This window comes from Mytilus galloprovincialis, chromosome 8 (assembly GCF_965363235.1).
Source record: "Mytilus galloprovincialis chromosome 8, xbMytGall1.hap1.1, whole genome shotgun sequence".
Lineage (NCBI taxonomy): Eukaryota > Metazoa > Mollusca > Bivalvia > Mytilida > Mytilidae > Mytilus > Mytilus galloprovincialis.
Genome location: NC_134845.1, coordinates 19,719,331 through 19,747,268, shown reverse-complemented (window position 1 = coordinate 19,747,268; position 27,938 = coordinate 19,719,331). Strand labels below are relative to the sequence as shown.

The 27,938-nt window shown below is 32.5% G+C and overlaps 2 protein-coding genes across 2 annotated transcripts; one reads left to right on the top strand and one right to left on the bottom strand.

Annotated features, from left to right (window-relative positions):
* On the bottom strand, positions 1 to 27,448 carry LOC143085271 (RNA-binding protein 41-like). The gene is made up of 6 exons (XM_076261524.1): positions 27,303 to 27,448; positions 7,459 to 7,626; positions 6,865 to 7,057; positions 4,821 to 5,534; positions 4,128 to 4,275; positions 1 to 906 (listed from the first exon to the last, which is right to left on the bottom strand). The coding sequence occupies exons 1-6, from the start codon at positions 27,374 to 27,376 to the stop codon at positions 818 to 820; spliced, it is 1,386 nt and encodes a 461-aa protein (XP_076117639.1). The 5' UTR covers positions 27,377 to 27,448; the 3' UTR covers positions 1 to 817.
* On the top strand, positions 9,834 to 22,608 carry LOC143085272 (ATP synthase F(1) complex subunit epsilon, mitochondrial-like). Its single transcript, XM_076261525.1, has 3 exons — positions 9,834 to 9,971; positions 21,421 to 21,566; positions 22,466 to 22,608. The coding sequence occupies exons 1-3, from the start codon at positions 9,940 to 9,942 to the stop codon at positions 22,489 to 22,491; spliced, it is 204 nt and encodes a 67-aa protein (XP_076117640.1). The 5' UTR covers positions 9,834 to 9,939; the 3' UTR covers positions 22,492 to 22,608.
* Positions 27,449 to 27,938: the final 490 nt, after the last annotated feature.

The window sequence follows — 27,938 nt, the reverse complement described above, 5'->3', positions numbered from 1 at the left end:
AACAATAACCAAAAATTTGTAGCTTTAGTTCTCCAAGATGCTATTTTTACATCAGATGGGTAAGTGAATAAGCGTACAATTGAAATTAAATGTTTGTTTAATTCTATATCTGAATCCCATTTTTGTACTCTCGCTCCAGTTGACACTAACTACCACAAGGAATTAATTTACATTTACATGTTTGCGGTCCATTAATGTTCCTTTGCATATGCATTTTTTTTTTTAAAGTTCACAAATATTATAAAACAATTGTCCTTGTACGTTTTGTTTACATCCGTTAACCTCAATTTCAATGAGCATACTGGCCTTTAATTAATTACTGACATGCTAATTACAGGAGATTAACAGATTAAACTAGCGTGACCTTTTTTAAACAATAGAATATTAAGTTTTCATTTCAATATCAATTGAACTTTTTATATTAATTTGAGATATAAGATTTTTTTATCTGTTATTTACATTTGTATCTGATAAACTTGACCATCTTCTTATTATTAGTTGGACCGTACGCGTACGGTCCGATCGTTTGCGTATTTTGAAAAAGTACGCATACGGTCCAGACCGTACGCGTACGGTCCAAATACTCATACGGTCTGGAACATATATACCGCATATATCTTGCATTTAACTATCCAGGAAATGTGTGTCATAAAGTCAATTAGCTGACATCCAAAAAACGGAATTCAGCATAAAAATGTAAAAATAACATTATATTAGTTAAAGCTATAATTGACATCTTTAAAGATATTTCTCCTTGTGTGTCCATTGTAAAATAAGTAAAATTGACATATTCTTTTAGCTTGACCGTTACATCTTTTCAGTTCTTTCCATACTGTATAATGATGGGGTTATCATGTAATTTATATCCATTTACAAGACCAAGGGCTTCTGAAGCAGTCTCTTTACCTGAAAATGAAAAATTTATGTTTCAGAAAACATTGTACGACAATAACTTTAACAAATTCATATGAAAATTGTCATAATAGAGAGTTTAATATACAGTATTGATAATTCATTTGTTCTAAGAGCATATATATTGAAAATATCTTCAGGCTGTTAAACATATACGGTTTTTACACATGTACATTCGATAATTTTAAACACAAAAAATTCATTGTATTTGTCCTGCAATAAGAAAATCAAGACTACATGATTTGACATTTTATGTTTTTTCATGGAGTTTGTGTAGACCCTTGCCATGAAAATCAAGACACCAACATGAACTCTGACGTAAAGAGTGGTAAAAAGTAATTTTAAATATACATATTCATTTATAATAGGAGAATCATAAGATGATGTTTCTATATACTATTCGACATTACATAAGTATCTTTGAACACAGTATTTGACCAACAAATTTTTAATCCTGAAATCTATGGTGAGTTTATTTGTTCAGTAAATTTGACAATTGAAAGACAGATTCGTGTAGCTGTTTTGCTGAATGATATTGTAAAATTGAGAACGGAAATGGGGAATGTGTCAAATAAACTCATCATAGATACCATGATTGAAATTTTATATTTACGCCGACGTGTGTTTCGTCTACAAAAGACTCATCAGTGACGCTCCAATCAAAAAATGTTAAAAAAAGCCAAATAAAGTACAAAGTTAAAGAGCATTAAGGATAAAAAATTCCGAAAAGTTTTGCCAAATACAGCTAAGGTAATCTATTCCTGAGGTAGAAAAGCCTTAATTTTCAAATATTCAAAGTTTTGTTAACAGTTAATTTATAATTATGAACATATCAATGATAACTCAGGTCAACAGAGAAGCAGACAACAGCAGAAGGCCACTAATGGGTCTTCAAGGCAGCGAGAAACTCGCGCACTCCGGTGGGTGCTTCAGCTGGCACCTAATCACAAATGTATACTAGTTCAGTGATTATGGACGTCATATTAAACTCCGAATTGTTCACAAGAAACTAAAATTTAAAATCATACAAGACTAAAAAAAAAAAAGGTCAGAGGCTCCTGACTTGGGACAGGCGCAAAAATGAGGCGGGGTTAAACATGTTTTTTGATATCTCAACCCTCCCCCTATACCTCTAGCTAATGTAGTAAAACAAACACACAACAATACGCAGAGTAAAACTCAGTTCAAAAGAAAAAGTCCGATGTCAGAATAGGTAACAAAAGAAACAAAACAAAATGACAATGATACAAAAATTAACAAAGGACTACTAGCAGTTACAGACATAAAAGCTCCAGACCTTAATTAAACTGATTGAAAGATTATGTCTTCATCATATGAATATCAAGTATAATCCCTTCTGTTAGGGGTTTAATATTATACCATCATAAAACATATGAGAAGAACATAACAAGTGTCATGCCAACAACTGGTTTTAGAATAAAAATGTTATTTCCGATGCAAACAATCTAATTAAAAACCGATCTCTCATCGCTCCTGTTTCTGATATGTCGCGTGGGAGATCTAACGAAACCGGCTTTGAGGTCACATGTGAGTGAACTAAAAGTTATGAATTTATAAAGATATGCAAATGAGTTGACGACCTATTAATAAGCCAATCAAAAAAGTTTATGAATTATTTTGACTGACGATTTCGTCGTAAATAAAATGAGTTACATCCCTTTGCCTTACGTTAAACTTCCAAGATCGTGGAAGACTCAATTTCATTGGTCGAAAAAGACACACCTACGATGTCACTCACATGTGACCTCAAAGCGGGTTTCGTTAGATCTCCCACGCGACATATCAGAAACAGGAGCGATGAGAGATCGGTTTTTAATTAGATTGCGATGCAAAGACCCTATACGTGAATCAATATTAAAGCCAAAATATGCACTCTATAATGACCTGACAACAGTATCTTAACTATATCCCTTCTTAATAAGTCTGTTTAATGGTTTTGTTAGCTTTTGAGGTGAATGCCGAAATTTTTGTGCTTGGTAAAGAATATTACCATAAAAAATTGGATGTGAAATACCTGAACGTGTAAGATGTCTGCATGTTGAACTATATTTACGAATTATGTCCTTGTACCGATGATAAAATTTAGAAAATGTTATGACTAGTTTGTGATAAACCATGGTGTAATAATTTTTCTGCAAATCACAAATTTCTCTCGCTAAAATCTATTAAGTTGTGACATACACGAGGGAATCTTATACAAATGGATAATTAACGATAGGAAATGAAAAATCATCTATTTTATCATAAATTTTGATATTGAGTTTCCCCGTTAATGAAATAGATATCAAGATCTAGAAAAGGGCAGTGTTCATTATTAGTATTAGCTTTATTTAAAGTTAGTTCAACAGGATACATTTCTTTAGTGTACATACTGAAGTCGTCATTATTAAGACTCAATATATCATCTAAATATCTAAAAATATTGTTAAATGTTTGTATCAGATGTTGTTTCGATGGTCCTTTGCTGATTTTAGTAATAAATTGTAACTCAAAACAATACATAAACAGGTCCACAATAAGTGGTGTACAGTTAGTCCCCATTGAAATTCTGATCACTTGACGTTATACAGAATCTCCAAAGCGAAAAAAATGTTAACTTACAAAAATTCAAGGGCAGTTATAGTATCAAAACATGTCCAAATGACATAGTTAATTTGTTTGTTGTTACTAAAATATGACCCAAAAGAATTTGAGCATATGTATTCGCATTCTGACTTTTTAAATGCCTATTTTATTAGGTGTGTGATTTTTTTCATAATAAGAAAATGAGGAAAAGTGGTATATAGGGTAGAAAAATCAAAACTTTGAACAGATTCAAAATCACCAATATCAGCATGCAATTCATCAAGAAATTCCAACGAATTTTTGACACTCCAAAAGTAATTAATTCCACTATTTTCAAAGGCCTTATTTGAAAAAAAAATAATTATTAGGTTTTTGATTTTACCAAGTGTACTAGTAAGACAATAAACAAATTAGTAGTGGAACAATCAGTATGGCTTGAAGACGAAATAAAACTATATTTGTAATGTGTTTTGTGTAGCTTCGGTAGCCAGTACAAATTTGGAACTTTCATTGTATTTGGTTCTGCTTGTAAAGAAGTAATGTATCTTTTATATCTAAATTATGAACAAGGCGTTCATCTATAAAATGGAGTCAAAAGATTTTTTTTTTTATTTTGTAAAGGTACTTACTATCAAATGTTACAAACGCTTGACCTCTCATTCTTCCACTCATGATTCTGAATTTTATTGGAGAACTGTTGGACACTTGGAATCTTAGAAACAAAGAGCCCAGCTCATTTTCTGATATTTTATTAGGCAGGTTCTTCAAATATAAAACCTGAAAAGATAATAGAAAACAAGTTTTTCCCCGTCTTATAATACGCCAAAGAAATTCTTCTGTACAAGTAGAAAAATTAAAAAAAGCTATTTTGTAATTTCTTTTGTTATATTCATATGGTTTCACCCAATTTTATATGGTTAAATAAATGTTTAAAACAAGGCTGTGCTCACGTTATTGTTAAAATAGAAGTAATTGCTTAAGGGACACCTGGGTCATCCTTCGTATGTTCAATTGGTGAGATTCGTGTTGATCAACATTGAAATTCCCGAGTATCAGTTTGAAATTTCGTTTGTCTTCTATTTTTTGTTTAAGTCATTAATACATTCCCCATTTCCACTCTCAATTTTATGGTATTGTTTGCGTGTCATTTGGCTTGTGATTTTATCCTTCGTATATTTGCTTTTGAAACTAATGAAATTCAAATTTAAAGCGTCATAATAATCTATGTAGAATTATGAAGTAGGAAATGGATGTTTGTGTTGTATCTTCAACATCCTGGAAAAACTTATCTATTTGGCACTTGAAAAGACAATCATACTTACATTATTTTGGCTTCCTTCTTCATAATTTTCAAACTTCGGAAGTCTTCGTATTTCATCAACTGAAAGTCTATTTGCAATAATATCACATTCTGGAATTTGGTTTACCATACCAAGTACAATTTTGTTATTAACACTTGTATTGTCGGGTTTTTTAGTTGTCTGAAGTTCACTAAAAATGTGAGATTGTTTAACATCACTGCATTCAATATCGACAGAAACCACTGAGTCTTCTCTGGTTTTACAACCAATAATTTCATTTTCCTGTTTATTTTGGCATGACGAGGTAGACACAATTTCCTCAACCGTACTACAAACGTCATCGAGACTATCAGTATCAGTAGTAAATAGTTCTTCAGAGTTTCTGTTAGTTTCGGTATGATAACGCTGTTTCAATCTGTGCTGCTTCTTATTTAATAATTTCTTCCCTGCAATCTCTTCTAAAATTTCTGGAATATGATTCATAGGATGCTCAGGGTGTGGAAAGTCTGACGAAAAATTATTTTTAAGCAACATAGAACTTAAACGTTTATTATCAATACTGTCTTTGACAAGAGACTTTTCTAAATCCATAGCATGCCTGCCAACATTTGCTTGACCATAAAATGTATCCGCCATCGTCAATGACTTTGAGTGTGTCTCTATTTTTCTATCAATTTCTGCAAGCTTATCTTGTAGATATGATGGTTCCTGTCTAAGTCTTAGTTTCTTGCTTCCCTTAAATCACAATAGAAACTACAGAATTTTTTTGACATTAAAACATCCAAATAGGTCTATCTCTCTTGTGGGTATATCATGCTTGTATATCAAATGAAATTAACTTATTAGTAATACAAATATGATGATTTGAACAATGTTCAGGAACTTCAAAGAGTCAACGTATGAGACAAGGGAACAGTATATATATATATATATATATATATATATATATATATATACAATACATCTGTTGTAGGGTTGTCACTGGCTCAGACGTATATAAGTCTGAAAATTAAACCAAACAGTGTTAGAGTTAGATTTTATACTGACAAATTTTTGTCCGTCCCTCAGCGGGATTCGAACTCACACCTTTGATACACTACAGCACCAATCGCTTAGCCTCATGTCCAGCACTCTAGACCACTCGACCACATCCGCTATATTAAAATATAACTTCAATAGTCGTAGTGTTACCTTGTCACGGAAGGTGAATCTAGAGATAGACATGAGACACGTGTTTTTTAAGCGTGTGTAGATGTTATATTATTTATTTTTAAAAATAAGAGGTCTTTATTTTACATTTTAAGGTAATATCTCTTATAAGTAATCTAATGATGATTTCGGTTAAGCCATGTTGATTTATAAGTAGATGCTTTGTTGGTATTTTTTAGCATTATTATTTTGCTATTTGCAGTTTCTCTACAGGATGTTTTCAAGAGAGTTACAAAATGCAAAACTAAACCCGAAAAGTTTTGATTAAATTAGTCTTTTTATCCGATATCTCATATATATCAAATGTTTTGAAAGAGCTGAGTATGAAGATAGTTCAATTGTGCGAACATATGGATTTTGTACTTGTTGAATCCGAATCATAGAGGACCTAGAAACCCATTAAACTGGAGTAGATCTCAGTTGTTTGGAAAGGGTAAGCTTCAATCTTCTTGCTCCACTAGTAAGTAGGAATAGTGTAATTGATTTGCGAATAAAATACTAGAAAAAAATACAAAGTATTACGAAAAAATTATCAAGGCTGCATGTCATTATGTAAAGTTTAGGTGCTGTGATATTTCAGTTACAAAAAGCAGTTTTGTTGGATGTAATATTTCAAATGATTCAAAATCCTAAATGATTTTAATATCGATAACGATACAAATTTTCCAGCAGCAGGTGTGCATTTCGGCAATAACTGTATCCTCAGTGATGCTCAAGGACAAACTATTTAAAATTCAATAACTTAATTCAAACGATGGAAAGCTGATTAAACCAAAAGGGGCCAAAATAAAAGACAAATTGGGACATAGATATATTGTATATTATGTTGTTTGTTTACAACACCAATGCTACGTACCACATTTCCATCCTCTGTTTGTAATTTGAGTCGTATTTCATCGTCACTAAGACCGCATAATCGTAATTCATTAACTCTGCTGTCTTGCTCTTCGAGTGCTTTATAATCAGACAAATCTATAATACCAGTGACAGAATCTGTAGTTGGTTCGTACAAGGTACTATTGGTAAACTTACGACTTTGTGCAAGCTGTCTGAAAATAATATGTTTCTTTATTTGGAAACGTCGGTGGAAATGTATATGGAAGTATCTAGGATATTACAAAAGGTTCTCTTCCCTGACTTGTATATATATATTTCAAAGGTATCTTTTAATAGATTCAGTGTTTGATAAAAAAAATTCTTTATACTTTCTTTTTGTGTTCATATTTTGTATATGAAGACTAAGCTTATTGATCTATCAAAAAAACCTTTAAGATCTGTTTAATATTTGTTTCCTTCTGGAAATGTTTGCACATGACATTGTGTAATATGTTCGATTGTTCATGTCAAGGCTCAATGTATTCTACTTGCAAAACTGTGTTTTCAAATAAAAACCGAAAAGATCATTTCAAATTTTATAATTTTCCATGTGCTATTACTCTTTTCGACTTACTCTTTTAATGTAGTTTGTGTTCTGAGTTGTTTGTCCAATAATGTCTTCAGCTGTCTCTGTGCTTCTGTTTCAATATCTTCCACGGGACCAGATAAGTCTTTGATCTTAGTCGTCTGTTGGCCAGAAAATCTGAGCACATCCTGACTGTGAAATCTCTTAGGATTCCCGCTATAAATATAGAACACATTTAAATGTAAATAAAGCAGTAATACAAAATGTAAAGTATATAATCCAAGTAATGTAGATAGGCTTGAAGCCGTCTTTCCCCAAAAATCAAACTTTTGTAAACAGTTAATGTATATAATGACCATATCAATGATAATTTATGTCAATACATAGACTTCCTACATGTCCCTTTCTATTAGTTATTTCTTACTAATTTACATATTTACTGGTAACTGCCAGTCTACTGATTGCCCTTGGAGAAGGGCTCCTGCAGTTGTCAGTATAATGGTATTCTATTAGTTATAGCAGAAAATTGAAAGGGGCAAAATTGAAAAAAAAAAAAACATAATTAGAAAGGGACATGTAGCAAGTCTATTCAACACAGAATACCTCAGGGAATTAAAACTACTAAACTATATACCTTTTAATTACTGAAAGTTTCAAACAATGACAAGTGTTTTATTCACCAAATAACTGCCTTTCTGCGAAAAAAATCATGTGCAATTTTGTGAATTAAAGAGACAGTATATCCTTTTGCGGAGCACTCACACATGTCAAATGCTAACTGACCCAATATATTTTTTTATCACTATGATGACCAGTCCACTGATACTGATATTACTAGTATCATAATCAAGGAGTACATATCAAAGGACAACAAAGACGACAAAAGTTAGATAGCATTAGTACGAAAGCAAATTTTTGACATATTCCCCATTTTCATTCTCAATTTTATTTTGCCGTCATATAAAGACTTGCGTAATGTAAGAAAAACCCAACAAAAACAAAAATGACATAAAACTGACTTTGAATTAGTACATGAAATTGATGTAGAAACCCACAAACAGAAGATGATCAGGAATACATTAATACTGCTGAGCAGTGTTCTCCCTCAAATTTTAAATAGCATCCTAGAAAAAAAAATCTTTAGACTATCAATTTAACAAACTTATTTATGGTTCCTATAATATGCTGAAATGAAAAAAAAAAATGATTAAAACAATATTCTAAACAGGCTCACTGTTAATTCAAACTCTTCCTTTAACATAATAATAATCAGAATTATCCTCTTGCTGATCACATATATATGAGTTGCAGGTAGCTGGGAATACAATATGAACATCCAGCTAATTGAGAAAGTAACAATAATTCATCAAACAGAAAATGTTGTTTGCAATACAAAAAAAAAACAACAACTTTTACATATCATGAATATTGGCAATATTGATGTCAGAAAAAGATATTCCAAATCCTCCACCTCTTCATGAAAATCAACAATTTTTTTTTTAATAAAGTTATGGATTGTATAACGGTGAGTATTCGTAGTTTTGAAATTAAACATTTAATTTTTGTAAAATTTGCAAAGAAAGAAAAATTTAAAATGGAAATGAAAATGGCACAAGATAATGAATCAGTGTAACCATTGTCATTTATATAAATCACCAACAAATTCATTTTTCAGCAGAAAACAATATTGGGCCATCAAAGAGCAACCATTTGCTTGAAGTGGGGAGGGGTATGGTTTTTTGTTTGAGTCAGATTATTTTCCCGCAAAGCGCTTCAAAGCTTTCAATCAAAATTATTTGGTCAAAATTTAACACTAGAAATTATGAGGGAAAATCTAGAGTCAGAATATTTTTTGTTGTCCTCTGCTTGAACAGATTTTTTTTCATCAATTTGGAAATCAGAATATTTTTTTTTTAAAGAAAAACCATACCCCCTCCAGCCATTTGAAGTTCAATGATCGCTCCCTTAACATCTTCCATCTGAACTTATTATTTTAATCTAGACAAAAACTATATGTTGGACATTCGTCCTGAACATACATGAAACATTTGCCACTGGACGTTGAAGCAACCAACAATCAATCAATGTATAATTATAGGACATAGTTTTGGTATAAAGCTGGCATTTATTGTCGCGCCTTCCTCATATAAGCTTGGATCTCGCATAAGTCTGTGTGACGGTAAGTCTTACCAGAGACATATTTAATTATATAAATACCAAGGATTTCACGGTATAGTTACTATACAAATCCTTGTAAATACTATATACAAAACAATGAAAATTCTCTATAAATTCATTAATTTTTATTTTAAAAACATTGGATACAATATTTCATAAAGAACATGATTGTCTATATCTATATTTTTAAATAAAAAAAAAAACCCGAACGTTTTCTTAACATTCACGTATCCGTAATCTGCGACAGAGCCGTTACCGTCAACTAACGACCATTACCATACTTCCGTTACATATTGACCTTCACCAAAATCGCAAAATTTCAACCGGCGAGATCATTACTCAGCAACAGAAATGTCGACCTTTTGGAAGCGAGCTGGCATAAAGTATGAATTTTAAAGGGTTTTTTCAAAACATTGTTGCATTTGGCACCACATGTAAACCAACAGAAAGCCACACGAGAGAGTCCTGGCTCATTTGTTCACTGACACTGAAATTATTTTCAGTCGCCTCGACCTGGCCAGCACTTGATTTTTGTAGGGCCTTCTTACCATTAGAGTTTAACTACCCACCTCGTTAAATTAAATTTTAACCATAAAATTCTGCCTTTTCAAAATGTCTGTGATGAATGCAATTGTCCAATTTCATTTATGGTGAACTGGCAGTCAGGGGGGGGGGGGGGTACTGTACTTGTACAAGTTACTTTTATTTACTTGAAGTATCCTACAAATATTCTCAAGTTTTGAGATGTAGAATCAGGACTTTTATGATTTTTCCCAGGTTAGCTCATATTTTTTAATCAGAGTTCAATGTTTCATCTCATTAACAATGATTAATTCAACAAAGAAACTGAAAATCTTTGTGCAAGGCCTTCAAAAATTGCTCCTTGGGGGCTTGTAAATGAGCAGTGTTCTGAAGATAACAGACAAATGGGATTTTCATTGCTCATGAAATTCAGGGTTCGACACTAACGCTAGCCCGAGACTAGTAACTTTTGTGTCGGGCTAGTAGATGTCCGTTGCGCGGTAGCCCGAGGGGCTAGTAAATTTATTTGTCATTGAACATCAATCTGTTGTACTTTCGGCAAAGTACAGTCCAAACGCCGATCATGTCTGACAACTTCGTCGAATTTTGTCTACACTGGTTCCACGACCTCTTTATTTACATACAGATACAGATACTGGAGGGTATAATTTCTACCGTAAACCAGTCGCTATATATAGTCAACTCGGCCTAAGATTACTCGACCCATAAAGTAAGAATGCACCACGTTTCAAGATAATCCGTTTTGAAATAAACATTAATTATACTGCATATACATTTTGGTTTTATTATATTTAATTACTAATCACATCAGAGATCCTGATAAATCGTGTCCTTATCTATTACATAGTCGTTGCGTAAATAGTTTAAATTGGAAATGTCCTTTCGTTCTTAAAATAAACATGATAAAGCATTGAAAGGTTCCCTGTTTAAATTTTCCTTTACTCCAAAGGTACACGTGGTGATGAAAACTTTTCTATCTTCTCTGTCTTTATAGAATTAGCGTTTGTCATGTCGTCATAATTCTTTTCGTATTGCTCGGGATTTATCGTTACAGTTGCAATGGACTGAAACGAAAGTAAATTTCCGGTAATAATATTAAATGTGATTAGCTTCTTTTTGAGAGCTGAGGGGTGATGATGATAAATAGACTAAGCCATTGGTATCAGAAAGCGTCCTTTGCACGTACCGGGATGTATGCATGTCATAATGAATTAACGAGAACAGGGTTAAAACTCGTCATGAGACAAATCAGTTGGAACATGAAGACTCAGCATCAGAAACCAAAAGTAAAATAGGGGACAAGTCAACTTATTTATGTAAATAAAATTAAACAAAAACATCGTTTTTTTTTAATTTGATTATTTTAGTTGATGAGTTTTTTGTAAGCCAAAAAAGTGTCCCATGAAATTGTGTCTTCTCAGAAATTTCATTCACGGGACAGAATAACACATTTTGAAATTGAAATTTAAATCAGGACAACAGAGATGTAAACAAAAATGGAAAGTGGTGAATATAAACAGCTATATGACTTTTTGTGTGATGGTCAATACCCTCCAGAGTTTGATATTATAATAATGAAAGAAGATCATTTAGAAGGAAGGCCAAGCAATTTGAAATTAAAAACAATGAAATGTTTTATATACATGTTGACAAAAAAAAAAACACAGGAGAAAACATTAAAACTTGTTATTCATAAAGACAAACTGAAACAGGTATTGTACCTATGCCATAACGAGAGTGGATGCAATCTTGGGGTTAATGAGACCTCTTGTTAAAAAATGACAATAAAAAAAATGTTAAAATAATTCATTGATTCCTACTGTATATTTAAAAACAAATGTCTATCTAGTCTTATTATTTTTTGTAAATTAAATTATTTGGTATTAGACAAGACTTTTAATGCAATTTGGACATGATTTCACTATGAAAAAATATCCATCAAAGGTCCAAATAGAATATATTTTCTAGGGACACTTTTGCACAGAAGTGGACAATATTTTATAATAAAATTCTGTTCTGGACAAAATGTCCATGGGACATCATTTCATGGGGGACACTATTTAATCCTACATTAACACACATATTTGTTTTGATGTAAATGTAGATTGTCACTTTCTTTGTGGTTGGTCTTGTTCTGTTTGCTTGAGATACCTGTAGTTGTCAAGTTCAGTACAACATTGTCATTAATTAATTTGATGTTGCAGGATTATTTGTAAATTAAATGTGGTGTCAGTCATTAAACCACCCTATAAACATAGTCCAGGTTTTGAGGTAAATATCTTTAATCTAGGAACTATTTTTTTTTGAAGTAGGTCTGGAATATACAAATGTTAATGTTTGACTAAAAATGTTAACACAATAAATATTTAAGATATATCATCAATTCATTAACAGTAAAAATGCAAGTTTTGACAAATTCCTGCCGTTAGATTTCTTTGGTGTTAATTTTAAAATTTTATTTTTATTTTTATAAAGATATAAACAAGTATGAAATAGTTATTTTTCAGACTGAAAACATCTTCTTAAAAGGCCTCAGAATGCAGGATTTTGCATCTAAATTTCAAAAAATTTCTGGGGGGGCATGCCCCCAGACCCCCCTAGCAAGTTCGCTGGCCTACGGCCAGCTCACTCGTGGGCCGTTGGCCCACTCACCGGGCTACCTGACACAGAACAGGGCTAGTTGAAAATAATTTTTACTAGCCCTGCGGGCTAGTGCCTACAAAAGTTAGTGTCAACCCCTGAAATTACACTAAAATGTTTAGTAAAGACATCTGCAAAGGGTAGATAACTTAGAATTATATTAGAGCAAAGAAGTCCTAAGAATTCAATAACAGAAGATAGGATGACTATTTTTTACTTGCACAAGTAAAAAATCAGAATGTCTAAGGGACATAACCCAGCCAATATTTTTTTTTTCCTATAGTGTACAAGTAAATAAAATTCACTTGTATAAGTAGCATACAAATTAACTTATTTATGTATATTGATATTACTTCTTAAAGTAATTAATCAAAGCGCTGTAAGCGCTGAAGGCAGTTAACCAAAAACCAAGGCAACCGTAATTATGAAAACTGTGGCAATGTTGCCTCAACATTAAACATTCATATATAGTACATTCATGTTTATCTAATGATTTATTTATTAAGGCAAATAATTTATATGTTATCAAGGTTTCAAAAGCAATGCATATATCAATGTATATTTTTTATGGTGAGTCTGCAGTGGTACAAGTTCCCAATGATTGCAGTTGTTCTACTTGGTAGTTAACCTTGGTTTTATTTGAATGCTAGAAGTTCAATTTAACGTAGTATGAACATGTAATAGTATGAATGGACTGGTTTCCCTGGAAAGAAAACTGAGTTTGTGTTTTATAGTACAAAAGTTATGAGACACGAATCAGACAAATGTTCACTACAACAGGGATCAAAGATGAGGTCTGACTGACTTGCCCATAGTAAATGATTTGTTATTTTGTCCCATACATATGAATATATATAATTTAGGGTGGGGATCTCAACGGTTTTCAAGTTCTCAAACAGGTAGGGGCAGGCAGAGGATTTAGGGGGCAGGGGGTCCGGGCCCTCCTTTTTAGGAAAAAATTGGGTTGCTTATATAGGGAATCACTGGAGCGGGCCCCTCTTAGGTCAGTCAGTGGGCCCCACTTATGAAAATTTCTGGATCCGCCACTGGGGGTAGGGTGACCCTAGGGACTTCCTCTACATTTCATTTATTTGTTATATTGTCCCATACATGAATATATATGGTTTAGGGGTGGGGATCTCATTGGTTTCCAAGTTCTCAAACAGGAAGGGTAGGGTGACCCAAGGGACTCCCCCTATATTTCATTAAATTAGTTATATTGATCCATACATGAATATATATTGTTTTGGTGTGGGGATCTCGACCGTTTCCAAGTTCTCAAACAGGAGGGTTGGGATGACCACAGGGACTTCCCTTATATTTCATTTGATTTGTTATATTGTCCCATACATGAGTATATATGGTTTAATAGGGGTAAGGATCTTGACCATTTCCAAGTTCTCAAACAGGAGGGTGAACAGTGACCTCAGGGACTCCCCCTATCTTTCATCTGATTTGTTATATTGTCCCATACATTAATATATATATGGTTTAGGGATGGGGATCTCGACCATTTTTAAATTCTAAAACAGGAGGGGTGGGGTGACCCCTAGCGACTCTTCCTATATTTCATTTGATTTTTCATATTGTCACAAACATGAATATATATGGTTAAGGGGTGTGGATCTCGACCGTTTCCAAGTTCTCAAACAGGAAGGGGTGGGTAACTCCAGGGACTCCCCCTATATTTCATTTTTTATTTATTATATTGTCCTATACTTGAATATATATGCAGGGGCGGATTCAGACGGGGGAGGGTTGCGGGCTTGCACCCCCCTTAAATTTGCAAAGCATGGGTTGTTCTCAGCTTAATAAAGAAAATTCCGATAATTTTACCTCAATTTTTTTTTAAGCCTCGTCCTGCTCGGCGAAAATTTAAGTTTGCGCCCCTCCTAACCTAAAATCCTGGATCTGCCCCTCATATGGTTTAGGGGTAGAGAGCTCGACCGTTTCCAAGTTATCAAACAGGAGGGGGTAGAGTGGCCCAAAGAATGCCACCTATATATCATATGATTTACTTACATTAAGGTATATATAATATAGTTGCATTATTTGTGAAAATAAAGAATGAAACTTTCAGCTACTTTAATTGACCCTTCAAAATTGAGAAAAAACAAATAACCCCTCGAAATTGCAGTAATATGTTTACACTTTAAAAGCATCTCACATGCATTATCATCATTTATCATTTATAAAGAAAATTTAGACTGTGACCATGAACATGTATATTGTTAGATATACTGTTCCCAGCTGTCACGTTGTATTGGATTTTTAAATTAAAATTTATCAAAAAGTAATTTTTAATTTCTGAATAGAATATTTTTCTGCTTTTTCTTTCTTTTACATATATCTTTTGGTTTACAATACTAGTATTTATATTCATTTACCATGCATAGATGTATTTTTTCACCTGCTTGGATTTATTTTGTAAACTAGAACACACCCGTGATATCACGGGTCCGTGACTGAATTAAAGTATACAACTATGCGCAAGCCTTATTTTAGTATTAGTATTGTCATCTGATAAAGTCATGTCGATTATAAGATACCTCAAGTAAGATACACAGTTTTTCTCTGCTTTCAAGTCTTTCTGTTTGAACCCGTTGAACTGGAACTTATCAGTTATTGGTAATATTAATTATTTTGAAAACAAAAGGTCCTGGAATGGAGTATTTTTTAATCAACAGCATTGTCCTATATAAGTTATAAATAAAGTTGAATTTTTTGCTTTGCTGTTTTACGTCATGCCCACTAACAAATTGAAAACTGTACCTATACGCCTTATTTTTAGTCCAGATTTTTAGTATTCGTATTGTTATCTTAGAAAGTCTTACTGATTAAAATACTACAATAGGTAACAATTTGACAATTTAGTAGTGTCAACCCTGTGGTTATGACCCGTGTATATAGCATATTAGTCCTGAATACAACGTTTGGTGGTGCGCCTGTCAGATGCGGAACGTACAGATAAGGTAATAGGTAACAGGTGAATATACTATTGGTATCGGTAGCGGACTCGACCCGGAACTTCTTAATTATTGGCAATATTAATTACGTGGAAAACAAAAGGGCCTGGAGTGGTGTAATTTTTAATCTACACCTTTGTACTATATTAGTTATATATAAAGTTGAATTCTGTGATTCGTCGTTTTTACGTGATGACGGCTGACAAATTGGACCTCGTAATTTTAGTATTATATAGATGATCGTCAAACCCGGAATTACCCTTATCCGCTTCCGGAATCGGATCCGATTTTGTAAAATTTTGTCTTCACGGCCGCCATTGTTATGTGTTTACAATGTTGTTTTTGTCAATCAGATACGATTTTACTCGAATTTATACAATATTTGTCGGCGATTTTCTGTATAAAGCTAGCGGTTGAACAAAATGAACATCGCCGTCATGAATAATAATGATAAAAATAAGTTTTTTAACTCGTTTAATTGGAGACTTTGGTGAACATGGTGAAAAGGTTTGCAAAGTAATTTCTTATTTTCTTTCAAATGTATAAAGGCGACTACGTCGGGCGTAGCTAGAAACCAACTATCCTAGTCGAAATTCCGCTTGCAAAAGTGGACGGTCTCGGACCACCGCTAATTTGCACACCGGCCTCCAAATTGAAAAGCTACGAAAATTTCTTTTTCTAATTTGAAATTGCCGCCAACAGCATGAACAGTTGAATTATATAATAGACTATTGACGTAGTTGTACTACGTATTGATGACAAACAATATTCCTACGACTTTTGTCATTTGGGAAATCTAAACTGCTTGTCTTCAGAGATTTTCGGCGATTAAATATTTCATACAATTGTTCTTTGACATCTTAGCTAAAAGCACAAGTCATAATGAACTACACAAGGATTTTTAATAAGCACTACTTCCTATGTGTAACTTTAAAACTTTTGGATAAATCGACGATCATTTAAGGTTTTTCTGGTCATTTTTTTTTGTAATTCAGAATAAAAAGTATTACAAAAGTGTTCAATTAGTTATATATAACATAGTAACAAGCTAGATAATAACAATGGCAAGTATTTCAGGATTTATTGGGTAGAACACAAATCTAGGGTGCTCGCATAATGCAGCTTAACTGCATAAAAATAACTTGTACAAGTAGTACCCCTGACTGACTGGTGAATTGTGTCCATAATTACATGTGATATTATTTTTAAATGTTTTGTCCTTGTCCTTTGTATCTTTAAATACAATTTTATGTACATTTTCTTCATAGAACCATTAGAGGGTGGTAATCTACATCTGTTTCGCCCATAATCATGTTCTCGCCCATTCATGTTCACATCTAGTTCAAATAATTATGACGTCTGGTAAGGCTATTTTATTTTTCCAACAAAAAAAAATAAAATAGCCTTGCCAGACGTCATAATTATTTGGACTAGTTCACACCCTCGGTCTGTGTGGACCCTTTTCTAAAGGTTAATTTTTTATTGACTTTTTAATCATAGATAGAAGAAGATGTGGTATGAGTGCCAATGAGACAACTATCGTTCTACATGTAAATCACAATTTGTAAAAGTAAACCATTATAAGTGAGTGCAGTCTTCAACACAGAGCCTTTGCTCACACCAAACAGCAAACTATTAAGGGCCCCAAAAGTGATGTGTAAAACCATTTAAACAAGAAAACAATGGTATAATCTACACAAAATGTATATAAAAAAACAGAACTAAATCAACAAAGGACAACTGCATTGTACTGAACAACAGATTCCTGACTTAGGACAGGTGCAAACAAATGCAGCGGGTTTAGTCATAAAGTAATATATTGTTTGTTTCCCAAATGCTGATCCTGCCAAGCCAGGTGTGGGTAGGTAGGTAAATAATTTTATTTTTCCAAAAAGCTTGAACATTATTAGAGGATCCAGCAAGCCTGAAAATCAGAAATGAATAAAATAATATTCGACTTCATATTTGACAATAAAATTTTATGAGTAGCACCATTTTTGCAGGGTCATTCGGGATTGGGGAAACAAACAATATATTTTATTTCAGGCATTAAACATGTTAAACATTTTATTTAGTACCATCTGAAACAAAAGTGTAACATCACAATATAGAATTAAAAAGACATACTATAATCATGCTGTAATAGTCGTGTTAGTGTATATGGCTATAAAATACAGATAATAAGTTATTTTTTATTGTGTATAAAGAGAGTAATGAAAGTGAAATACTAAAATTTAGATTTTTGGAATTATTTGGATGAAATGAAAAATTAATAATGTCATACTGATCAAGCAGTCCTCTTTCATGTTGATCTGGCTGGAGTAGAATGCAATATTCAAACATTCATTCAACTGATGTAAGGCCAGGATTTTCTAATTTGTTGGTTTACGGATCCGCTGACCCTATTTTGCTGATTTCCAGAATAAAAATAAAATTGACTTTTCATGCTTTTTTATTCCCACTGACCCTAACAAATGCATTATCCCTGAAAAATATTTAAAATATTCTTTTTTTATGAAATGAAATGCATTAATCACTAACAAAATTGATAACACTTTCTGTTGTGAAAAAATAAAACTTCCAGTTTACGTTTCTAAAAATAGACAAATCAATTATAACTGACCTTGAAATGTCGTTTGCGCAAATAATTTTGGGGAATGAAACTTGTGTTTTAAACCAATTACATATGTACACAATAAGTTTGTTTCCCTTATTTGTCATCAGTCTGTAAGATGCATCATCTCAGAAATAGACTTGTCCAATTGTGGACAGGGTGAAGGCATCAAGTTAAAGTACTGAATATTAACAAATCATTTGGAATTTTCTTGTTTCATAGATAATAAAAAAATTGTCGTCCATTTGGATAAAAAGCGGGAATGTGAGACAACAGATTAACCTGATAATCTCATTTTTCCAGTGGACGAGTCTATTAGGTTTTTGACAGGTGTACACGTTGAAACTTATTTTTCGAACGACATTTACATTTTTTTTTAATCCGTTTTCGTGCTTGAAGATCATTATTTACCAAGTTTTCTGGAATTGATTAAGAGCTACGCGAATCTGTTTTTCTTGTTTCTGAAATGACGATTTAATTTCGTCTTTGTCCGTGCACCCCCCTTTTTTTTTACTGTAAATTATTAGACAATGTCATGTGATGTTTATAACAGCTGAGCAATAACATTTCATTGAACTAAAATTTAAGAAATGATGATAAAATAGCATAACAAACATATTGTTAGAAAGGTGAAATATATATTGATTTTGCATATTTTTCTGTCTTCAAAGATGATTTTTTTTTCTCCTTTTTTTCCCGACTGACCGACCCGACTTTTTCATGGTGAAAATCCGTAAACCAACAAATTAAAAAACTGTGGTGCGCTACAATGTTTGGATTTTACAATAGTATAAAGGGCAATATGTAAATAATGTTCTTTTTATATTGTTCAATTCATATCTGAGTAAAAAAATTACAATTAAAGTAGCATTTGAAATTAAAAGTTGTTTAAGTTTTACTAAGGTTCTTGTGAGAAACTACCAACTAAATATCTAGCACTAAAAAAAAAAATATTTTAAAAAATGTAAAGGAATTATAATATATCAATTACAATTTAATTTAAAATTATCTTGTGTATGAAATTCAGTTATTCTCATAAAAAAATATAAAAGTTATTAAGCTAGGCCATAATATATTGATATTAGTATAATAGTCTCAGAGTTGAGCAACTTTAATCAATAGTTTGAAACAATCCATGAAAAATATAGGGAATTATATACACCAATCAATTAGATGCAACCAAAGTCTCTTAATGTGTGTGGAATGCGTAATTTTTCCCTTTGGGATCAATATTCTTCTGTCAGCTGTTCCATCCGTGCGTCCGTAGTAATTATAGTAAAAGTACGGATTTCGGTCATAGCTGGTCCGGTTCAGATCCGTAGTTTAGAAATCGGTCAATGGCGGACGAATGCAAGAAAATTTATAAAAATAAACGATGTTTGACGAGTTAGTTTGAAAGGAACATGACGTTTTTAAAGCAATAAATGGATTAAAAATTTACTGGAGGCAACTTTTATCACGTTTAAATGAAGTAACAAACTTATTTTGCCGCCGAAATTTAGGTTGATGTACGTTTTCGAGTAACAAGCACCGGAACTTGCAGAAATGCACGAAGTGATAAAAAGTTGTATTTTTATCAAATAACCTGCTACACACTGCGAAGACAATGCTTCAACCTCTTTTCTAAAGATAATGAATCGTTTATGTCTGAATTTCTTTAATTATCAATAAAAAATTGATGTTTCATCAAATTGTAAAAATTGAAAATGTCCGATGACGGAAGCGACTGAAAGCAAGTATCGTCATGGACAGGGCGACTTGTTTTCGCTTTTGGGGGTCGGGGAAAGCGAAGTGACGGTCGGGAAGGCGACTTCTTCGCCCAAGTCGCCTGGTAGCGTGAGCCCTGGGCCTAATATATATATAAGAAATCATTTCATACAAACGGTTCAAGCCAATCCCCAAGCTAATCTAGGTATCGGGATCGTTCGCCTTGATTACATGTTCGCCTTAGGTTCGTTCGCACTGAGTTTGTTCGCCCTGATAGTCCGTTCGCCCTGGGTTTGTTCGCCCTATATTCATTTATGATATGTATATATTACATTAACGAACGAAATATATATATCTAAAGACTATTTATATATTGAAATTTATGTATATCTATTAAAAGTTAAATACAGAATATTTGCCAAATTTATATTAATTAAATAAAGTTCTTGGCTGCATTGTTACACTTTATTTTATAATTACTTTTAATTACTGTTGATTGAATTTTGATTGCTGATAAGGTATCATTTGAAATCTTTGATATCACTGATTGTTGTTACATGAATTGTCTTTGATGGATTAATAATGAAAATAACATTTTTCTCAAATAAAATAGTCAGCTTGGATGGGTAAAAACACTGATGACAAGTGATCAATGTGCAGCAGTGTGACTGTGTTTTTGGTATTTGTTTCACTTATAGTAATTCAAATTAGTGCTTTTAAATATTCGTTTAGGAAATAAAGGTGTGCGAAGTACAGTTCGAAATTGATCTTGTATAACTGTTACTGAATATTTTTATATTGTTAAAATGTATCAATAAAGTTAAATTTAGACTTAGTCTTTAGTTGTTTTATGTCAAATATTTTGTAGTCTTTGAATTCACAGAAACTTATCCTCGTAGCAGCAAGACAACAACTTAGTCTTCAGTTGTTTCACATTTAAAAATATTGTAAATATTCGGCCAAATTGTAGACTGACTTCACCACATTCAATTATATACACACAACGCAACACTATACTAAAAAATAAAATCAGGGCGAACGGACTCGAGGCGAACAGGTATTAGGGCGAACAGAAACTAGGGCGAACCAGAATCAGGGCGGACGGACCCGGATTCGCTTATCTACATGTACTGTACATGTATACAATTTTTGTTTTTATTTCAAATTTATCAAATTAGCGATCATGATAATTCTTTAAAATTCCTTTATTTGTACTTTACACTTTATTACTTTTAAAATGCTTAACCTGGCGATAATTTACAAATAAGTGAAAGTAAATTAAGTACAGTCGATTCTCGTATTTCATTATCGCATAGATGCTATCTACATATTATCTAAATCTATATTTTTTTTACATTTTAGCTACATCCAGTATTCTAGTATATGTGCTAATGCTGTAAGACGATGTCTTAAGCCAGAGTTTCAAGCTGATGCTGAAAAGAGATCAGAAACACTGATCAAAACATTCAAATGGGTAGAAGGAAAACCTATTCTTCCAGATGTAGCAAGTATGTACATTTATCAATAATTACTGACAGCTAGGTCTTCATAAGGCCATAAAAAAGAATAGGTTTGTTTGCCCTAACCCTGCCTTCCTAGAAAATAGCTACCTACTCAAAATCTTTTATTGTTCTGGTGTGAAAATAATTTTTTTTTATTGAGATAGTCATGAAGACTTATAAACATCTGATACTTAAATTTCTTTTTGCCAAAAAAAGAAAAAAAGAAAATGCCTACCTACTATTGTCTCGATGTTGAGTAGAGCTTGGGCTAACCAAAATAGTTTTAAGTGTGGCCTAAATATGAGGAAAAAAATGTTCAATCATGTTGATGAGATGGTGTCACACAAAGTTCTAGAGGTTAAAGTAGGACAATTCTTTACTTTTTACTCTCGACATAGTCATGATAGTGCTATTTCAATGTCAATAATTCATTTACTTTTAACCTTATTTAAAAGTTGTCATCTATTTCTTTTTCAATGCAAGAGTTTTCTCTCCATCTGTACAATGTACAAACATGTATGTTCAAAACAGAAACCAAACAACACATGTACATGTATATACTAAAATAAAACAGCTTGTAGGCTTCCACAAATTCATAGTCAATGGTTTAACGCCAATACAATGTACATATAGATACATGTACTTCTATCTAAAATATTTTTAGCTGTTATATATTTATATTTAAGTGATGTATATAAATGGCTATACTAATACTGAACAATCAAAATTGTCCGTTTATATCTTCTGAAATGGTTTAAATCTAAAAATTGATTGTAACATTTCACAGAAAGGTGATCACATGATGATATGCCAAGTACTTTAATTTACATGTCTATATGTGATATAATTGAAATAAAAGAAAAAGACTGTTTGAAAACATAATTAAATTATTTTTTTTTTTCCAGAGAAACCAGCAGCAGCAAGTTCCTGACAGAACAACTGACAATAACATTTGACATTTGATTGGAATTCTTTTGTGTATTTTGTAGATAAATTGTCAAATATATCATCCAATTACACTTAGATATATAAAGTATTTGACTAAGTAGTTTTGTTTGTTCATTTTACAAAAGGGAAGGCTATGGATTGAATCTGAAGATACTTAAATAGGAATTTGCTTAACCATGGCAGTACTGAGCAAAGACAGGTTTATAGCTTAAAGTCAAAAGAGTTCTTACATTGGAATTTTTATATTATTAAGTACATGTTTATTGATTTGTACAACATGTGCAAGGATTCATAATTTGTTACAATGTAGATATGTAATTCATATACAAAAGACTCATAGTTATTCTCTACTGAACAAATGTTAAAAAAATATGATAGTTGGGTCATTTTGTCAACAGAAGCAACCTTTGATAACCTAGAATGTCTTTAGTCTAACATATCAACTGAATTATGTCTAACTAAATAGTTGCAAGTTACACATGTTGTACTTATATGGGAAGAAAACTCTATTTTTGGTTTAACAGTCAGGGTTGACCTTAAAATAACTTTTGAGTTTTTAACCCTATGAAGACCCTATCAAGGTCAAATGTGGAGGAGTCTATTGTGGTTAAAATACCATATCTGTGTCTCATAGTTTGGACACTTTTGAGGGAATATTCGCTGTTGAAGCTTTTTTTGTCAGTTTTATTAGAGTGGCTGTTAGCTGATGTCCAATATTTGTTTTGCTGTTCACATGTGTTATATTATCTTCTGCATCTCCTATGATTTCCAACATATTTTCTTAAAAAAAAGAATTATGAAATGGTGAGCCTCATTTTTTTTACCTTATTAAGGAGTGCAATGGTGAAGACCTTAGATGCTTATGACTAAATTCATAAGTACTATAAATTCAGAAATTATTGCCAGGTTTTTATTATTGCGAAAAATGTAACAGAGTTGTAAATGCAACAATTTAAACTCGCATTTTGGATTAAACAGGATTTTTCACAAAATCGTAAAAATTTAAATCGCAATTAAGTCTTAACTGACAAAATGACAATAATCATGATAATAAATGCACTCAATAATTTCTGAATTTACAGTAACAGTATCTGAGTGAATGGCCACTAACAATAGTTCAGCAACCTTAAATTGGTATAAGCTGCACTTCTTATGCTGAGTTCACACGTAATTCGAATTCAATTCGCATTAACTAATTCGAATTAGTTTAATTCGCATTCAAAATGTTTTACGTCCTAACGTCATTCTAATTCGAATTACAATGCGTGTCAAATTCACCTTACTGTCCAAACGAAGTTACCTTTTAGTTCGTATGAACAAAAGCGTTTTTCTAAAGCAAATTGGATAATTTGAATTAACCAACTCGAAATCAATTCAAATTAAAAAAGAAGAGTGTGTGAACGCGATTAGCGAATTCTATTCACATTCGATTCGAATTCAATTCGAATTAAATGTACGTGTGAACGAGGCATTAGATATTAAAGCTTTTTGGTCCAAATATTATAGATCATGGACTAGTCATCATTGCTTTATGCAGAAAGAAGATAAAGATTGCATGAGAAAGTTAGATAATAACCCTTATGCACACAATGTATATAATAATGAGTTCAAGGTTGTGGAGCTATTTGAAAAAAATCATTGGCATGAGTATATGAGATGAGATGAAGGGTTGCTGTCTAGTCCAGTGGCAAATTAAATGCATATTTAGGACATTATTACTATAATGCAATATGAATATAAACCCTGCTTTTTACTAGATGCATGAACATACTGAGATGTATTATTAATGTTCTAGTTTACAAGGTATTATATTATTATGACTCAAAGCCAACTTGTCTTTGGTTTCTCATATTAAAATGCAGATTGCCTGTGTTTAAGTAAGAAGCGGTGAATACAAATTTTTAAGTCTGGTTTGACCTGACCTGGGTTCAAATCCACAACCTCCCTCGATAGAGACAGCAGAGGTCATTTAACCTGTGTAGATTAGATAGTTAACAATTGGCTGTAAGTATATCTAAGCATGAGCCTAGTTTCATTATTCTGTCACTAAGTTTAGTTGTTTCAGAACAATGTCCCCTTGTGATATTTTTGGAATCTCCCATAAAAATCAAAGTGCTGGATAGCACCTCTTGAAAGTTTGCAACTGTAGCTGTGTATTATTCCAAAAACTTAAAGGTTATAGACTTGTATTTTTTCAAATATTTATTTCATCACAACTTTGATGTATTAAACTAAACCATTGTCTCGTCAGTAATTATCAAAAATCGAAAAAAAAATTCATGTTTGTCATAAAATGTTTGATATTTTCTAATGCAACCTAAAACTGTAGATATAAAAAAAATGAAATATACAGAAAGCTCTGTAAATTATTTTATGTTCCCATGCCATGTCAACTTCAAGGGCCTGTGAATTTAGTATTTTAAGGCTTTAATCAAAAATAGGGAAAGTGTCCATGGGACACAAATGATGCCGCTGCTTAAGCATTAACATTATAAAGGGTCACACCTCAAGAACTGTAAATGTGACGCTACCAAAATTTGTACTTGATCTGAGTTGTGGGTAATCAGCATTGGGTATACATTGAGGGGATTAATATTCAACAGCATATTGAATTGCTCAAAAGCAAAAAAAAAATTAAGTTCATTAGACCACATTCATTCTGTGTCAGAAACCTATGCTGTGTCAATTTTTTAATCACAATCCAAATTCAGAGATGTATCAAGCTTGAATGTTGTGTCCATACTTCCCCAACTGTTCAGGGTTCGACCTCTGCGGTTGTATAAAGCTGTGCCCTGCAGAGCATCTGGTTCCATTTGTCAACTTGTTCTCGCATTTTAATCAGGCATTCCCGATTCTTTCGATACACTCGGGCTTTTATCACGTTTACGTACGTACAATATATATGGTAAAAGTAGAGCGGGAAAAGGTTCTTTCATGAAATATTCAAGAATGAAAACGCAGTCTTGCGTAAATTTCTTGTGATTTTCTCTTCTCGTCGCATGGCAGATCCGCGAAGTAATGTTTTTGATACTCATTTTCAAAATGAAGTAAAATTCATCTGAATCGTCGGTGAACATTCATTTTTTTTTATTCAAGCTGTAATCTTTTCAGTCAAAAGAGTAGTTACTCAAAATTTCAAAAGAATCTTCCAAGAATCAGAATTCAAACACTAGTACTACACTATCTTGGAGCAGAATATATTGCTATACTCTGTCACCGGAAGTTTGAGGCCGACGCCTAAGGAAAGTAGCAACAGCAAGCTATAGCAAACTTTCCAAAAAACCACATGTACTAAGAGGGTGTAACATTTTGATGAAATCATAAAGAAGTAGCCAATTTGTCACCATTTACAGATTCCCTTACAATAAATTAAGATTAACAAGTTCATCTAGCATGTCTAGTAACAAGCACTGAGACCAAAAGGTTAGGGTAAACTTTGGAATATAATTAATTTACACATAAAAAAGCCCATATTAAAAACAAAAAGATTGCAATGATATCATATGAAAAGGCTACAGAGTTCAATAAGGACACTGTCAAGTCTGGTTTGACCTCACCTGGGTTAAAAATCCATAGATTTTGCATGTGTAAAAGTTTATTAAAAGTATACAGAAACTGGGAAGGTAATGAATTGACAATATAAAAAGAATGGGTCCCTAGTACATGGATGCCCCATTTGCACCATCATTTTCTAGGTTCAATGGAATGTAAAAATCAGGATAAAAACTCATATTTGGCATTGAAATTAAAAAAAATCATATCATAGGGAATATGTGTACTTAGTTTCAAGTTGTTCGGACTTCAACTTCATCAAAAACTCCCTTGACCCAAAATTTTAAACCTGAAGCAGGATAGACGGACGGACACTCAGACCAGAAAACATATTAATGCCACTCTACTATTGTAGGTGGGGATAAAGAAGAAGATGTAGTATGATTTCCAATGAAACAACTTTCCACAAGCATGACAAGAAACCAAATGACACAGACATTAACAACTAGGTCACCTTATGGCCTTCAACAATGAACAAAGTCAATACCACATTGTCAGAAATCGAAATGACAAGTGTAAAAATTCAATTGAGAAAACTTACTGCCTAAGTAATGTACAAAAAATGAACAAAAAACAAAATATATATATGTCACACAGCAATAAACTACAACCACTGAATTACAGGCTCTGCACTTGAAACAGGAACATACTTACAGAATGTGATAGCGTTAAACCCTGACGGGATTCAGGACTAAGAGCTGTTTTTTTTTTCACATTCTGAACAGGATGGAGATAATATTACAAGTGTGGTTTGTGTAATAATTTGTTTGAAGACTGCAGACAACAGTAAAATTGAAAATAAAATTCTGAATCCAGATAGAAAATAATAGAGCCAGGGTGTAGATCTATAAAAGATCCATTAATCTTAAGTGCAATTATCTTTATACAAGATGCACCACATGGCATTGGGAATCTGAATTCAGAATGCAATATGTTTGTTATATAAACCTTGTTATACCGTATGAAGACATCGGCCGATCTAGTCCAAATAATTATGACGTCTTGAAAGGCTATTATAATTTTTTTCTTTGACGCCTTACATCGACGATGTAAGGCGTCAAAGAAAAAAATTATAATAGCCTTTCAAGACGTCATAATGACGATGTAAGGCGTCAAAGAAAAAAATTATAATAGCCTTTCAAGACGTCATAATTATTTGGACTACGGCCGATCGGAAGAAAACATTCACTAAGTGTGGATTTTAGAGATTGATGCATGATTTTGAATAAAATAAATATATACCAGGGAATTCCAGTTTTTTCGAAGCTGTCTTTACTTTCTCTGAAAGGCCTTCCGTTTACAGAACCACCAGGCATGATTAATTCGTGTTCCAAAGTGGTGTTTTTTTTTAATTTGTCAGTAAACACAAAATGTCATTTTCTGTGACGAAAAAGTAACAACTGTAACGTATCGGAAAAGGCATGAACTTATCCCGGAATTTTTATTAAATATTTTCGGAATGCATACAATACTGTATATTTTCTTTTAAAAGTTTTTCTTATCAGTTACTACTTTCTTGCGTTTGCTTTAAATATATTTGATGGAAGATGCTAGTATTTCCGTCAAAAAAGAACAAAAAACCTGAAGTTCTGTTGAACTCATCATTGACTCTTGCTTGCAAACCCAGTATACTGAATCATCGGGTACTGAAAATATGGCTCTCAAATGGCACTTCTCCATACGAATACATTCCAGCTCATGAAAGGGGAGTGTTACTAATTATCTCAAACCAGATTACATCCACACAAATCACAAATACAGGTACCAAGGATTTGTATAGTAAGTCTTACTATACAGATCCTTGCAGGTACCGATCAAGACCTCGGTTCAAATTGTGAAAATATGTGGGCAAAAATATTACTTGAAGGTAACAAATCC

Excerpts from the sequence above, each read along its gene's own strand:
- LOC143085272 (XM_076261525.1), top strand. The coding sequence starts at position 9,940 with ATGTCGACCTTTTGGAAGCGAGCTGGCATAAA. Across the intron at positions 9,972-21,420 it reads TGGAAGCGAGCTGGCATAAA|CTACATCCAGTATTCTAGTA; the intron begins GTATGAATTTTA and ends TTTACATTTTAG. Across the intron at positions 21,567-22,465 it reads TATTCTTCCAGATGTAGCAA|AGAAACCAGCAGCAGCAAGT; the intron begins GTATGTACATTT and ends TTTTTTTTCCAG.
- LOC143085271 (XM_076261524.1), bottom strand. The coding sequence starts at position 27,376 with ATGCCTGGTGGTTCTGTAAACGGAAGGCCTTTCAGAGAAAGTAAAGAC. Across the intron at positions 7,627-27,302 it reads GAAAAAACTGGAATTCCCTG|CGGGAATCCTAAGAGATTTC; the intron begins GTATATATTTAT and ends CTATATTTATAG. Across the intron at positions 5,535-6,864 it reads AAACAGAGGATGGAAATGTG|GGAAGCAAGAAACTAAGACT; the intron begins GTACGTAGCATT and ends TTGTGATTTAAG.